A 14,826-nucleotide genomic window follows, 5' to 3' on the forward strand; every position below is an offset into this window, starting at 1 on the left:
GAAAGAAGATAAGATAGCTTTAAATTGAACAAAGCATAGAAAAAGGACACTATGATGTAAAAAGGTCTTTTTCTTTTTGAATTCAATTTAACATTTAATTCAAAAAAAAAAAAAAAAAAAAGAACATAGAAAGCTTGGGAGCTGGAGCATCAAGGTGGTAGTTGTTCACCTAACGATTCGGATGTTGACAGGTTTGGAGACAGGCCCGGCCCGAGAGACGACGTTAGCAGTATAAGCCGTCGCCTAGGGCCCAAAACGTTACTTACTAAACTAGATCAAGGGCAAGCCCATGACAAAATAAAAGTCTGAATTGCAATTTTTAACATCATCTTCCATGTAACCTTTCTTGAGCTCATCAAGCGCTTCCAATACCCAGCACATGTTCCCTGCAGAGAGACACCCCAAAGTTTCAAACTTTTAATCCTAAAACCTTAGAGATGTTAACTCTACTGAACACATAAGAGGCGGAATCAATGCAACATTTCAAATACTAAGAAATTAAGTAACGATTATTCTGACAAGAGGGTTTATCAGAGGAGGAGAAGGAGACAGACACGTTGAGAAACACTCTGAGAGAATCTAAGGGAGGAAAAGACAATAGCCGACGCACCACGACGAGTGGAGAACGAAGGAGATAATGATGACGATGATGTTAACGAAGAAGAAGAAGCTCCCTTAAGCGAAAGGACTTTGAATTTGGAATTGAGGTTCGCAGAGGAAGAAAGAGACAGGACTATTGTCGCCATGGAGTTCTTTTACCTATCTCGATGATAGTCTCCAACAGTAGTTTACATTTTTAAACCTTTGGTTGTATGTTTAGAGTCTCTCGGGCCAAAAGCCCATAACATAAGTGGGCCCACCAGTTTATTTTGTTGTCCTCAAACAGAAAAAAAACATTTTCGCAAAGTTTAGTATAGATATATTCGTTCTTTCAGAACAGGAGAATCAACACAATTTTAATTTATCAATAAGTTAAATATGAATTATATAATAGGTATTACTTATTAAAAATATAAGTAAAATATAAGTAAAAATTTGAAAAATATAATATTTTAAGAGAAAAATAACTCTATTAGATAGCAAAAAATAAATAGAAATGTTAAAATTATTTAATAATAAATAATTAAAATATAAGAAAATGTGTTAAAAGAAATTGAAAGACAATGACATGAACAACAATACAAAATATAAATAAAGACGAATCAAGTTGCGCCATGAAGAGATCCCCCGTAAGAGAAGCTTTAAAAGAAATTGAAAGACAATGATATGAAGCTAAACAAACAACAACAATACAAAATATAAATAAAGACGAATCAAGTTGCGCCATGAAGAGGTCCCCCGTAAGAGAAGCTTCTGTCGCTGAATTTCCCAAACGATGGAGTAGGTAAAGTTGGTTGTCCCACTATGAGCCGAGAAACATGGTGGAAGTCGGTGAGATGACGTAAACCTGTAGATCATGCACGTATGCGGCTTTCTCGCTGCCAGGACGAAATCCAGAACCCATTTCCGTAGAGGTGTGTCGGCTCAATGCATTGTTGACAATCTCTCTCCCCCCCACTACGTTCTCTGCGTGATCAGTGAGGCGGCTGAAGATCTCAGTCGGCCAATAGTATTAGGTTCTAATACTCTAAGCATCATTTTGAAACATTTTTTTACAAGTCTTCAAATTTTTTTTGTGCTTTTGACTCATGTTTTTTTGGATTTTCTCAGGGTCGGATCTGATAATATATATATATATATATATATCATTTATCATACATATTTTAATTAACAGTTTTTTTCTTGGAAATATACAGTATGCTATTAGATTCTTGAACCCTCTACCGCCGAAGATTTATGGGACAAAAGCAGTAATGAACATTTGGCATTCGAAGGTGGAATATGCTAACGAGTTTAGTTTGGGGCAGGTGTGGCTCACCGCAGGTACCTATGACAACAACGAACTCAACACCATCGAGACCGGCTGGCAGGTAAGTTTCTAATCAAAACAATTTTTAACTCACTAATTAACTTCTTAAGACGCCAGTAAGTATTGTTGTGTAATTTAATATGTTATCTATGAAAATGAAAAAAATATAACTTTTGATTATCTTTTAGGTTTATCCCGATTTATATATGGATCATCAGCCGCAATTTTTCATTTTCTAGACAATGTGTTTTTTTTAATTTATTTCAGTTTATTTTAATTTATTTGATTTTCCGTTTTCAGTAAGTATTGATAGAGAACTATATAGTATTATATTGGTTTTTGCGAGCTTTTTGAATTTTGGAAATTTTTATATGAAATATTAAAAGGGAGAAAAAATTGTTTATATGAAATACTAACAAAATCCTAAGATAAAAAATTATTGTTTAAATATTTTTTTCTTTCGGATGAGGAGAATTAACATAATTTTAATTTGTCACTGAGTTAAATATGAATTATATATGGTTTTTACTTATTAAAGAATAAGTAAAAACTAAGTAAAAGTTAAGTAAAAATTAAAAAAAAAATATTTTTAATATTAAAAGAGAGAAAAAATCTATTGGGTATCAGAAAATCAATAGAAATGTGAAAACTATTTTATAATAAATAATTCAAATATAAGAAAGTGTGTTAAAAATTGAAAAGATGATGACATGAAATTACTAGAATGCATTACCGTAGAGGCATAATTGCATATCTTCGTTTCTTTTTCCTTGTTTCCATTTTTTTCTCTCCGTAGATCTTAAGTAATTTTGTTTACCTTTCCTTTTTTTGCTAAAGTAAATTGTGTTTATATATTCATTTGTTAGTCACACCAAACTAAAATAACAATTTATTCGGTCATGCCTTCATGGTATGGATCTGCAAATACAACAATTTTCAAATGTTCTACCGGTCATACAATACGCTTAATAATGCTAAGAATCGCAATTATCTGCATCTGCAAAGTCCCGCAACCACAACCGCTGCATTTTGAACCGCCTTAAGTAAATTGCTTTTTTTTTTGCTAAAAGCATGTTTGTTAATATCTTTCTTTGTTAATAACTCGAAACTTGAAAACATGATAATTGGAATTTTTTTTTTTTTTTAAAAGGATTTCATTTAATTAAAATGCAGGAATACAAATACATAGCCCATTGGACTTAGTGTTTGAGCAAGGCCCAGTTAAGAGAAACCCATTTTAAAGAAGAAAGCAGAAGCCCAGTGAATTAAGATCAAGTCTTCCGATCAGTTAACTTGGGGGGGAGAGATGAGTCTTCGATCGCATGCAGAGATCCAACACTGAAGGAGCGTGGAGGATAAGGCGGGATTACTATCTCGGAGGCTGAGGATTTTTTCCTTGATTCGTCTATCAATGAAGAGAAGAAGAGTGATATTTGGAGTTTATCACTTTTTCTATATTCTTACCTTCTGCTGATCCTGAAATTATACAAGATTGACATGAATGCTGTACAGATCACGTAAATGTCCAAAATTGAAAACTTGACTACATTAATAGAGAGCATTAATCCTTAATGTGAAAAGACCACGAATTGCATAATGTCAAAGTTCATATTGACTCCAAAAAGCTACAGCTTTAAAAATTAACCATTTAGAAATTTGTGTGTCGGGTCGTTCGTAGCCAAGTGGCTGCTGAGCTCTGCCTTCGGGCCTTGACGTCGGGGGTTCGACCCCCACTTACCTCAGTTTGAGGATTAAAAAGGTCCAAAAGTGACCAGTTGACAAAAAAAAAAAAAAAAGAAATTTGTGTATGAATGGCATGTTTTTGATTAAAAATTATATTATGCATAATTTATTATTATGAAAAAAATATTTCATTTTGAGATATGTAACTCATTACAACAGAACTGTTTCGCCACCTGGATATTAACCTAGTTACACTATTAAAAGAAAAGTGAGTTACTAGCATTCTTTTTGTACTAGAAACTCGATAGTACCAGGAAACTAGTTGTAAGCAAAATGAATTTCAGAAATTTACTTCACACCGAAAGTCATTGTTATTTAAAAAACAAGCATAAGGACATCACAAACACGTACACATAACACAAAACGCGACGACAGCTACATGATTCGAGACTAACACAAACCATTTTAATTAAAACGAAAGTCTAGTTTTCCTTGAATCGAATCCATAAAAGGCAGAGAGAGATAAGCTTTGTGACCGCATAAAGATATCATCAGAGAGCAAACGGCCAGGAGGAACTCAGTGCGGAGCCACCGTACATTCCGAACGACTGATGAGAAGGAGGTGTAAACACCGTCGGAGGCAGAGAAGGTAGATTTGGTAAAAACGCAGCGTCGATGCTGAACTGACCAGAAGAAGCTCCCACATCCATAAACTGACCAAAAGCCACGTCATCACTAAAGAAGCGAGGCTGACGTGGCAGAGAAGGAGATGGAGCGGGAAGGTAAGTAGGAGGAAAGCTCGCATCAGCAGCAGCATGAGCTGCAGAGGTATTGGAGAAACAGGACACGTGCTCCTTCGCAAAGGCGGCATCGATCATCGGAGCAATTAAAGAACTGGCGGAAGAGGAGCAGTTGACACCGCCGGAAGAAATATTCAGTTTGGTCTCTCTACTGACAACACTGCTTTTCAGACAGACTTTAGAGAGAACCCATTCATCCTGTGTAAAGAACCAAACATTAAAAAATAAAAAACACATTTTAACTGTATATAAACCGACCAAAGTGAAATGAATCTTTTACCTTAGCGGAGGAAGTGATGTAATGGTAAGAGAACTTTCCATCGAGGCGATACTCATGCATGACCCAACAGCTTTTCTCACCTTTAGGAGCTCTGCCTTTGTAAAAGACGAGAGTTTTCTTCATTCCGAGAAGCGAGTTTGTCTTTGAGCTTTTGATCTCTCTGTCTTTACCAGTAGCTTTCCAGTAACCAGCTTCTGTTGCTCTGTTCGTCCTCAGTCCCGTTGGGTACTTTCGGTCTCTTAGTGTGAAGAAGTACCACTCTTTCTCCCCCATCTTCGCTTTCTCTGCTCATACGTGAAAGAAGACTCTCAAAAGTAAGTAATACTCTGTTCTAAAACAGAGAAACAAAGGCTGGTGGTGACCATAGTCTTATGTTTTATATTAGACTGATTAAAAGTAAGATTTCTCAACACTGGTCAAGCTTACTAGAGTTATAGTGATAATATAAAGAAAAACAGTGGAAAGTTTGAAACTTTGAACCTATAACAAGAGTCTAAGACACTATTCAAGATATGGGTTTAATAGAGTCTAAACTGGGGAGTTTCAAGCAATAGTTCTTAAGACTAAAGGTATGCAAAAACAGAGTAAAGTCTGAAACTTGAAGCCTATATCGATGATCTAAGACGTTATTTAACTGTGTGAAGTGTTGCTTACCAGGAAGTTCCCAAGGCTCAGACTTGTTGAGATCAACTTGAGAAATGGCGGCACATGAGAAATTGGAGTCGAGGACTTTCTTGAGGAGGTAGTAAGTGATGAGCTCTTCATCGGTAGGATGAAACCTAAACCCAGGTGGCATTGCGGTTTCATCTTCAAATCTTGATGATCTCTCCCAACCATTAAACACATCCATATCCATTGTGGAGGGGACAACCACACAAAGAAGAAAGCTCTTGAGGCAAACAAAAAACAAAACCCTAGATTTTCTAATTTTAAAGACGAAAGGATGGGTAAAATATAAAAAAGGGTACTTTTTAAAATGATCTGTGTTTCTCCTGTTCTACAAGCAACTGATGTGATATTTGACTGTAGCTAGTGACAGACAGGAGTTGATGTTGATGTGTACAATACACCACACAAAACGAATATATATATTAATAATTAATTAATATCGCTAAATTGTAATAGAATCTAGGATATATGATTAATAATTATCTTCTGAGAGAGGGTTGTTCAAAATAATAATGATTATTATCTATAGAGCATGCAATGTGTGCGTGACTGGAAATCTCAGGGGATTCGACGTCAGCCATAATCTGTCTTTATTATGCTATGACTTTACCAGCCAATAGATTATTTGATACTAGTTTGGATCTTTGGTCTGAGCTTTCAGCCTTTCACCATGTATAAGATTCTATACGCATTAATGTTTTCAAGACAAAAACTTTATTACAAGAAAAAAAAAAAAGTAAGAGCATGGATGCATCAAATCGTGAGGAGATCACATCCATCCATCAATTATCTGTCACAAGGAAACGTCGCACATATACAAGAGATGGAGTCGTCACAGGCTTTACATCAAATCATATTCCCATGCATCTTTCATTTTTTTTCTCCTCCTATGCCTGCTATTTTTCACCTCTATGCGACCCACAAGTAACTCTAGTTTTAGGTCGACACGTTACGTTGATTAAGAGAAATAACACATGGGTTTCATTATTTAAGAGAGTACGTTTCAATTATTTAACAAGAGAAATAAACACACAAGAGATTGTGAAATATCAAAACAATTCCAACAGAGATCATTGTCACAACAACTGATTTTAATTAGGGAGGAAAATAAAAGTTTTGTTTGCTTACGAATTAATAATTGTGGATATTTTTGTTGCATGAGAACAGAGATCGAGAAAACTCGAGTGACGTTGTATCTGTGGTGGAGTGGAGGAGCGAATCATCTTCGCCGCCCTCCGGCCTGAAGCCTACGGCGTCGTTTTTCGAGTCTACGGCTAAGCTTTGGGACCCACCTCAAATAACTTTTTGGCATTTTCTCGTTCGGACTGACATGTAAGGAAACAGGATAAAACTCGGTGAAGTTCAAACTTGTCATAATTAGGTCGGATACACGTTACCTAAAAAGAAACAAAAACACATAACTTAAACCATCTAAACCGGGTTCAATTTAAACACGGATCAAACCGGGTCGGTGATTAGACTAATGTACTGTATACACAAAACAAACACCTTTGGTCCAAACCGGTTACAAACCGAGAATGGTTAAGTGGTTACAATGGTACAAATCAAACAAAACAAAACCGGAATGGTACAAACCGAATCCAAGAGACTTTTCTGTGATCAGTTTTGGGGGATGACATCAGAGAGAGCAAAGTCATGGAACGGTGGACCTGCAAGAAACGAGTGACACAACTTCAAATCATCTATCTTTTAGTTGAATCAATCAAAATTTTTAAGGAGATGGAGATGATGACCTCCTTGTTCACTTAGAATGTGAAACGGAATGTGTGCAACCATTTTGTCCCCACCCTCGCTCCAGTTAACCGTGCCAGGAAACCTTTTTTCCGAAACACGTGAAGGTCCTAACACAGACCAACAGATCCCTGGCTCGTTCATCAGTCCCAAGTAATCATGTGCTCGTCTCCAAACCCTTGCATCAGATATCCTAGACCTAACCACCTACACCAACACATGTACAAAGGTGATCGTTCCAAAGCGTTTTCTTTTCTTTTTAGTGAGGGATTCAGATATATACCTTTCCCAAGGCAACACGAGCTCTTGGCAATAGTTCACGGTGATAAGTTGCGAGCTTTGCGATAGCAGTCACCACAAAACACAAGAGCCTTGACTGTGTTGTTCTTCTGGAAGCATTCCCGGATTCTTGCCTCAGACCTAGACGGCTTTTTTTTATTTTTTTTTGGTTTGTTGGAAGCAAAAAGTGGTGTAAATAGAAATGCATGAAGAAGATGGGTAGAGTATATATAACAGAAAGGTAATGATGATAATAACCTTGATGAGAGATTCTCATAGAGAAGCAACTCTAAGCTTTCAAAGAGCTCTCGAGCAGCTTCCTTGTGTGATTCTCCCCCACCACCATACTCTCCTATTGCCCAACATAGCTGTAAAGCTAACTCTCTCTAAGGAAAAAAAACATGTTTTAGAGGAGACATTTTTGTTTACAAAACATCCATTTAATATCCAGAAACTGACCTTAGCAGAGTCATCATAAGCTTCTCCAAGCCTATCAATTATAGGTTTCTGCATTATGTAAACGAGTTTCAGCAAATCAAAACTTATAATCATAATACTATTGCAAGAATAAACAAAAAAATAAGGAAAATAAAAACGAAGGCATTACTTTCAAGAGCGCAATGAAGTTTGGAGATCTCTGAAATGCAGCCAACACGAATTCAAGTAGCCTCCTACGGATCTGCATACACATTTACCATAACTCTGTAAGTTAAGGTTCAATATACAAAAGATGCGTTGATGGGGTTACCTCATGAGAAAAATTCTTATCCGGAAACATTGTAGAGTTCCTTGTCATGAGTAGAGGGATTAGTGCACATATCAGAGCTGCAGAAAGAAAAGAAAAGAAAACAAGCATGAAATAGACTCAATAGTGCTAACAACGTTGGTAACTGACTTAAGAACACTACTGTAAACGAATCTTACAGTCATTAGCATCTCGCAAGGTAACACTGAAGTAGACATCAAGAAGCCGAGGAGCAATCTTAAGTGTCTGCTTCATCCTCTCTGACCGAGGACCACTCGCAGCAGCCTGCAGCGCTGCGTTTAATGCAGGAGAAGCTCGGTGTCTTTCCTGCAGTACAAAGTTAGTTTTACTATTGTTCGGTTGAGACATAATGTGAATAAATGTAAGAACTTGAGGGAAAGATAGCATACAGCTAGACCATCATTTTCGTCCTTGAGAAGCTCAAGAAACAGAGGATCAGCTACATCTATTGTATTGTTATCTTCAGACTCTGAGTCATCCCCTCCGTCTCCGATGGTTGAACCAGTATAGGCTTCATCCATAAGGGCAAGAAGCATCTGCATTCATTCACAGGGATCCGTGTCATTCATTGACTATATCTGAGATCAGTCTATACCCAAGTAAATGTTTATTTTTAATGAAACAGAAGACCTCCGGAGCTGCACTCTTCTGGATCGAAGCAATGCTACCTCCGACCCTTGACCCTGACCCCGAGCTCCTTTCCACTTTTTCTAGTGCCACAACCAGCACTAGCATAAAATTATACTTAATTAGAATACAGAATACTCATAAAGTAAATTAGGATGAGAGAATACAAAAGTTCAAGCAGAAACACTACACATACGAACTCAAGTAGCAATTTTTCAGAGAGGTGGACTCACTTGGCAAGTCTAGAATGGATGGAAACAGAGGAAGAAACGATCCAGGTGATATCAGTCCTGGAAATATCTTCAGGAAGGACTTTTCCAACCTGAAGATTTCGTGATTGATTAAATAACTTATGAAGAATTAAAAAAAAAAAAGCAAGAATGACTGACTCGGCTTACTTCTCCCAGTTCCAGGCAATGAGCTTAAGCAACAACGGAAAAAACTGCACACAGAATTGCTTGTATCAGACAGGAGAAGATGGTATATATATGCTCTCGCATCAATCTCAAGCAGTTGAGAAATGTAAAAACGGAATTGAATTAAACATTACAATAAGCAGTTTGTTTATATACCTGAGGGAGTAGGTTAGGGAAAGACGCCAAGAGTTTTCTCTTGTTCTCGATAAGGAACTCACAAGTTGCCTCAGCAACAGCAGCATCCGAGAACTCACTACAAGAAAGTTATCACCAAATGAGCAAAACGTACTTGATAGAGATACCCACTAAAGTATCCACACGAAGGCTCATTTCAAAACATAAGCAAAAGTACACACCGGCTAAGACACGAACGGAAGAAAGTCCTCAAACTCGGGTCAGCATCGTGCAGAACCATATCTCCAAAATCAAGAAAAAACTGAAGAATGGCCTAAAACAGACACACACACACAAAAAGTACAATCCTTTAACAAAAGCATTCATCTGAGTGTGTAGATATATTCTCATGGAGAGTAGTAACGTTACTAGCAAGAGAAGGCCTTTGGAGGTTCCTGACGACTCAGACTGAGACACTGAAGCTACAGAACGCTGGAAGACCTTATTGATCTGAGGGTAAATTCTCGCCACCAGATCGTCTGATTTCTCCAATTTACAGAACCCATGTAGCTTCTTCACCTAAATGATCAATTGACATTCACAAAAATTCAAGAAAAGATGATTCCTTTGTATAACATCGAGAACACACACATAATTGTCGTCGATGCTTACTGATTGTAGCACAGATGGATCAGAAGCAGGATCCGTGGAATCACGCGCGCTATTGCTTAGGATCCTCAGATGATAATTCCAGTCTCCGTCTTGACCGTTCATGGTTTTTTACACCACGACAATGCTCGCTCGCTCAGTTGAAAGAGAGAAAAAAAAAAACGAAGAAGAAGATGATGGAGCAGAGGATTTGACGGAAGACGCGTCGTTTTGGATTTTTGTCATTAGACTGCATGCCATCTTTAATAAAGTAGGAAACGTCACGCTGTTTTACAAAGACGACACCGTTTCCCCAACCGAATCTTATCGTAAGAGACTGCATGTCATTTATAGTAGCAGAAGACGGCACGCAGTTGTTTCAGTTAAACTCGTTTCATTTCAGGCGGTAAATTAGATTCTTGTTTCGTTCAGACAGGGCTTTACTGATGCTTCTGAATCATCGACAAAGCCTTGTCGGTATCTTGCGTGTCTGCACAAAGAATGGACTTTCTGATCAAGGCCGTCAAGTTCACTGCTTTCTTCTCAAGTCTGGATCGTGCCTAGATCTGTTCACAAGCAATTATCTTATAGATATGTATAGCAAATGCAGAGAACCCATCATCGCCCACAAGGTGTTCGACAAAATGCCTGAGAGAAACGTTGTTTCGTGGACGGCTCTCATGAGTGGAAATGTACTGAACGGCGACCTTAACGGATCATTATCTCTCTTCAGCGAGATGGTGCGGGATGGTGTTAACCCAAACGAGTTCACTCTCTCGACGAATCTTAAAGCTTGTGGCTTGCTTAACGCACTTGAAAAGGGGTTGCAGATCCACGGGTTTTGTTTGAAGATGGGGTTTGAGATGATGGTTGAGGTTGGGAACTCTTTGGTTGATATGTACTCAAAATGTGGAGGGATTAGTGAAGCTGAGAGAGTGTTTGGTTCGATGGTTGATACTAGTTTGATAACGTGGAATGCTATGATAGCTGGGTATGTACATTCAGGGTATGGTGGTAGAGCTTTGGCTACGTTTAGGATGATGCAAGAAAGACCGGACAAGTTCACGTTGACTAGCTTGTTGAAGGCTTGCAGTAGCATTGGTATGATCCATGGAGGAAAAGAGATTCATGGCTTTTTAGTCAGGAGTGGGTTTCCTTGTTCAAGTTCGGCAACTATAACAGGTTCTCTGGTTGATTTGTATGTCAAGTGTGGTGATCTCTTTGGTGCTAGGAAAGCTTTTGATCAAATCAAGGAGAAGACGATGATCTCGTGGAGTTCACTGATTCTTGGATATGCTCAAGAGGGTGACTTTGTGGAGGCGATGAGTTTGTTTAGGGGACTACGAGAGTTAAGCTCTCAGATAGACAGTTTTGTTCTTTCTGGTATCATTGGCGTCTTTGCTGACTTTGCCCTCTTGCGTCAAGGGAAGCAAATGCAAGCACTTGCTGTTAAACTCCCATCTGGGTTAGAAACATCTGTTTCAAACTCAATGGTGGACATGTATCTCAAGTGTGGGTTAGTTGATGAGGCTGAGAAATGCTTTGACGAAATGCAGTCCAGAGATGTGATCTCCTGGACTGTAATGATCACTGGCTACGGGAAGCATGGGCTTGGGAAGAAAGCAGTTAGTGTTTTTAAACAAATGTTGGGACATAAGATTGAGCCTGATGATGTATGCTACTTAGCTGTACTCTCAGCTTGTAGCCATTCTGGTTTGATCAAAGAAGGAGAAGAACTTTTTTCAAAGTTACTAGAGACGCCTGGGATCAAACCTAGAGTAGAGCACTACGCTTGCGTTGTTGATCTATTAGGACGAGCTGGTCGTTTGAAGGAAGGTAAACATCTGATTGACACAATGCCTGTTAAACCGAACGTTGGAATATGGCAAACACTTCTTAGCGGATGTAGACTACACGGAGACATCGAACTAGGGAAAGAAGTAAGTGAGATTCTTTTGAGGATTGATGGAAACAATCCTGCAAATTACGTGATGGTGTCCAACCTTTATGGACAAGCTGGTTACTGGCAGGAACATGGGAAGGCAAGAGAGGTTGGGAAGACAAAAGGGTTGAAGAAAGAAGCTGGTATGAGCTGGGTAGAGATTGAGAGAGAGGTTTGTTTCTTCCGTAGCGGAGAGGATTCACATCCCTTGACACCAAGGATCCATGAAACTTTGAGAGAAGTTGAAAGAAGAATGAGAGAAGAGTTGGGGTATGTTTACGGCTTGAAGCAAGAGATGCATGATATAGACGATGAGTCGAAAGAGGAGAATCTAAGAGCTCATAGCGAGAAGCTAGCGATTGGTTTGGCGTTGGCGTCAGGGGGTTTGAACCAGGAAGGAAAGACGATAAGAGTGTTCAAGAACTTGAGGGTGTGCGTAGATTGTCATGAGTTCATCAAGGGGTTGTCTAAGATCATGAAGATATCGTTTGTTGTGAGAGATGCTGTTCGGTTTCACAGTTTTGAAGATGGTTGTTGTTCGTGTGGAGATTACTGGTGACTCGTTAAGCTTGATTTACTTCCGCTATTATTATACAACTGGGTTTCATGCAAAAGTCTTAAACTATAGAGCTATTCAGAAGGAAAAGAATGGTTACAAACAAGCCTCTACAGCAATGGCACAATCTCAGTTGATAAAATTTCAAAATTTCATCTAATCTATTAATTTAAGGTTCTATTTTTATCTACTATTAACAAGTCATAGTAGGACCACTTAAAGAATTAGTCAATATGACATATTTGATTATTTGTATTAACAATAAACCAACTATAAATATATTAACAATAAACCAACTATAAATTTGATTTTTTATATAATAAAATCTGTTGAGAAAGAATCTAACAAAATCTTAGTTTAAAATTTAAATATTTTTTATAAATAACACATTAATATATTTCGAAATTAGTAATATAATATTATTATAAGTAAATTTAACTAAAACTTATTATAAAAAAAAAATAAAAATTCTTTATACTAACTTTTTTATAGATTCTATGATATATTCCGTATTATATAAAAATAGAAGTGCTATATGAATTAAATATTAAAAATATATTAAATAGGTAAATTAACAAAAAAATTATTTTATTTTTTAACTTAAATAAATTATTGATCATCATTATAATGGATTAAACTTCGAAAACTATATAATACTTTTATATTAAAATAAATGTATTAACATAAGTTAAAATTTTATATTTACAGCCATACATTATCTTTTTATTTATTTTGAAACTATTAGCAATATATTGCTTAAAAATGTTTATATACAAAATATAATAGTATATAATAACCTTTAGTTCATATACTATTTAAAAATATGTTATTAGTAAAATATGAAATTTCAGTAATTCATTTAAAATATTAGTGACAAAAATCAAATTTTAATTATAATTTTATTTTATTTTAATTGTAACAAAATTTGTTGATAAAAGAATTAAAAATATCACCAAAAATTCAAATATTTTTATAATAATACAGTAATGTAGTACCAAAACAAATTCAAAATTCATGTATTATTCCAAACTCAAATAATTGTGTAATTTTCCAAAGTTGTCTCGAAAAATATATTATTTTGAAAATAAATATTCAAACTCAAAATGATAATATTTCAAATTTTACAAAAGACAAAATCATGGATAATAAAGATTAACTTTTTGAAATGTACCTGAAAAAAACTAACTATATATGTTGTAAAAATTTAAAGTAACCTAATGTTTTGACGTCTTAATTTAAAAAAAAATAGAACTTAATATCATAACATCCAAAACAAATATCCTATATAATAAATTTAATAAAATAGTATGATAGATACTACTATGTATAAAGTTTACTAAAACAATAGGATTATATTATTTAAAATATAAATGCCGTAAAATACTAAATGAGATATGTTAAAGTATATTTTCTTAAAACAACATGTAAATATAATTATTTTAGTCATATTTATTTTTCTATAATATAAATAAATAAAATTTAAAAATGTATTATATGCAAAATGTTTAAATTAAAGAAAACAACATAATTTGAATGGGGTTCTCTATTTGAGTATTTCATATTTTTATTTTATTTTACCTAACTCGAAAATATATTAGTAAGTAATAAATATCAATAACAAAGTAATTTTTTTTTAAAAAAACCATTATATATTAATAATACTCAATAAGAAATATAAAATAATATGATATAGTAATACAATATATAACACTAAAATAGAAATTATATATTTAAAACATTTTTATAATATAAAATAATTTAAAAAATATAAATATATCCGCACGAACGTGCGGGTTAAAATCTAGTTGATATTGAAACACACCTGAGCAGGGCATCTTAGGGTTGCTCCATGGAAGACTGAGAGCTCGGATGAAGATATATCTCAGATCCGAGCTTATGAGTGTAGGTTAGGTTTGTTGTGTGATTTGAATATGTTCATCACATTATTATTGAGTAAATTTATTTTAGGATGCTCGTCGGTCCGTTGACTTCATCTGCAAGACTGGGTGATGTTGCATTCTGGATTGATATTGTTCTTTGGTTAGCATCATTTTGATTACTCAGTATGATACTCATGTACTTACAATTTGCGCCCATATAATGCTATTCTAATACTCGCAATTATCACAACAGCTAGGATGTTCAACAGTTCAAGAACAGGAATCAGGATCAAGCCATACATAATCAAGTCAGGAAAGAGCTTTTTGAAACAGAACAAGCTTTCGGAAGAAGACAATGAGTGATTAGAAAATTGTAACGTATCAATGGATGTTAGCTTTTGCTCTACAGATTATCTGTTGATTGATGTAAATGACTTCCGCAAATAAAAATATCATAGCATACAAACATCCTAGTAGTTGGCAGATGCAAATACACACCCGTTTT

The 14,826-nt window shown here is 35.8% G+C and overlaps 3 protein-coding genes across 3 annotated transcripts; 1 reads left to right on the top strand and 2 right to left on the bottom strand.

Annotated features, from left to right (window-relative positions):
• Positions 1-3,911: 3,911 nt before the first annotated feature.
• Positions 3,912-5,626, bottom strand: LOC108861181 (protein CUP-SHAPED COTYLEDON 1). The gene is made up of 3 exons (XM_018635007.2): positions 5,327-5,626; positions 4,673-4,956; positions 3,912-4,590 (listed from the first exon to the last, which is right to left on the bottom strand). Exons 1-3 carry the CDS (start codon positions 5,526-5,528, stop codon positions 4,144-4,146), a joined length of 933 nt encoding a protein of 310 aa, XP_018490509.2. The 5' UTR covers positions 5,529-5,626; the 3' UTR covers positions 3,912-4,143.
• A 1,113-nt stretch (positions 5,627-6,739) lies between these two features.
• On the bottom strand, positions 6,740-10,124 carry LOC108856907 (uncharacterized). Its single transcript, XM_018630808.2, has 16 exons — positions 9,968-10,124; positions 9,725-9,874; positions 9,538-9,629; positions 9,338-9,434; positions 9,164-9,207; positions 8,999-9,087; positions 8,769-8,866; positions 8,528-8,674; positions 8,297-8,444; positions 8,121-8,197; positions 7,980-8,051; positions 7,832-7,879; positions 7,631-7,758; positions 7,377-7,521; positions 7,096-7,300; positions 6,740-7,011 (listed from the first exon to the last, which is right to left on the bottom strand). Exons 1-16 carry the CDS (start codon positions 10,067-10,069, stop codon positions 6,962-6,964), a joined length of 1,692 nt encoding a protein of 563 aa, XP_018486310.2. The 5' UTR covers positions 10,070-10,124; the 3' UTR covers positions 6,740-6,961.
• A 230-nt stretch (positions 10,125-10,354) lies between these two features.
• LOC108857836 (putative pentatricopeptide repeat-containing protein At3g15130) lies at positions 10,355-12,717 on the top strand. Its single transcript, XM_018631857.2, has one exon. It carries the CDS (start codon positions 10,390-10,392, stop codon positions 12,442-12,444), a length of 2,055 nt encoding a protein of 684 aa, XP_018487359.2. The 5' UTR covers positions 10,355-10,389; the 3' UTR covers positions 12,445-12,717.
• The last annotated feature ends 2,109 nt before the right edge of the window (positions 12,718-14,826 follow it).

The sequence above is a fragment of the Raphanus sativus genome, chromosome 5 (assembly GCF_000801105.2).
Source record: "Raphanus sativus cultivar WK10039 chromosome 5, ASM80110v3, whole genome shotgun sequence".
NCBI classification, from domain to species: Eukaryota; Viridiplantae; Streptophyta; class Magnoliopsida; order Brassicales; family Brassicaceae; genus Raphanus; species Raphanus sativus.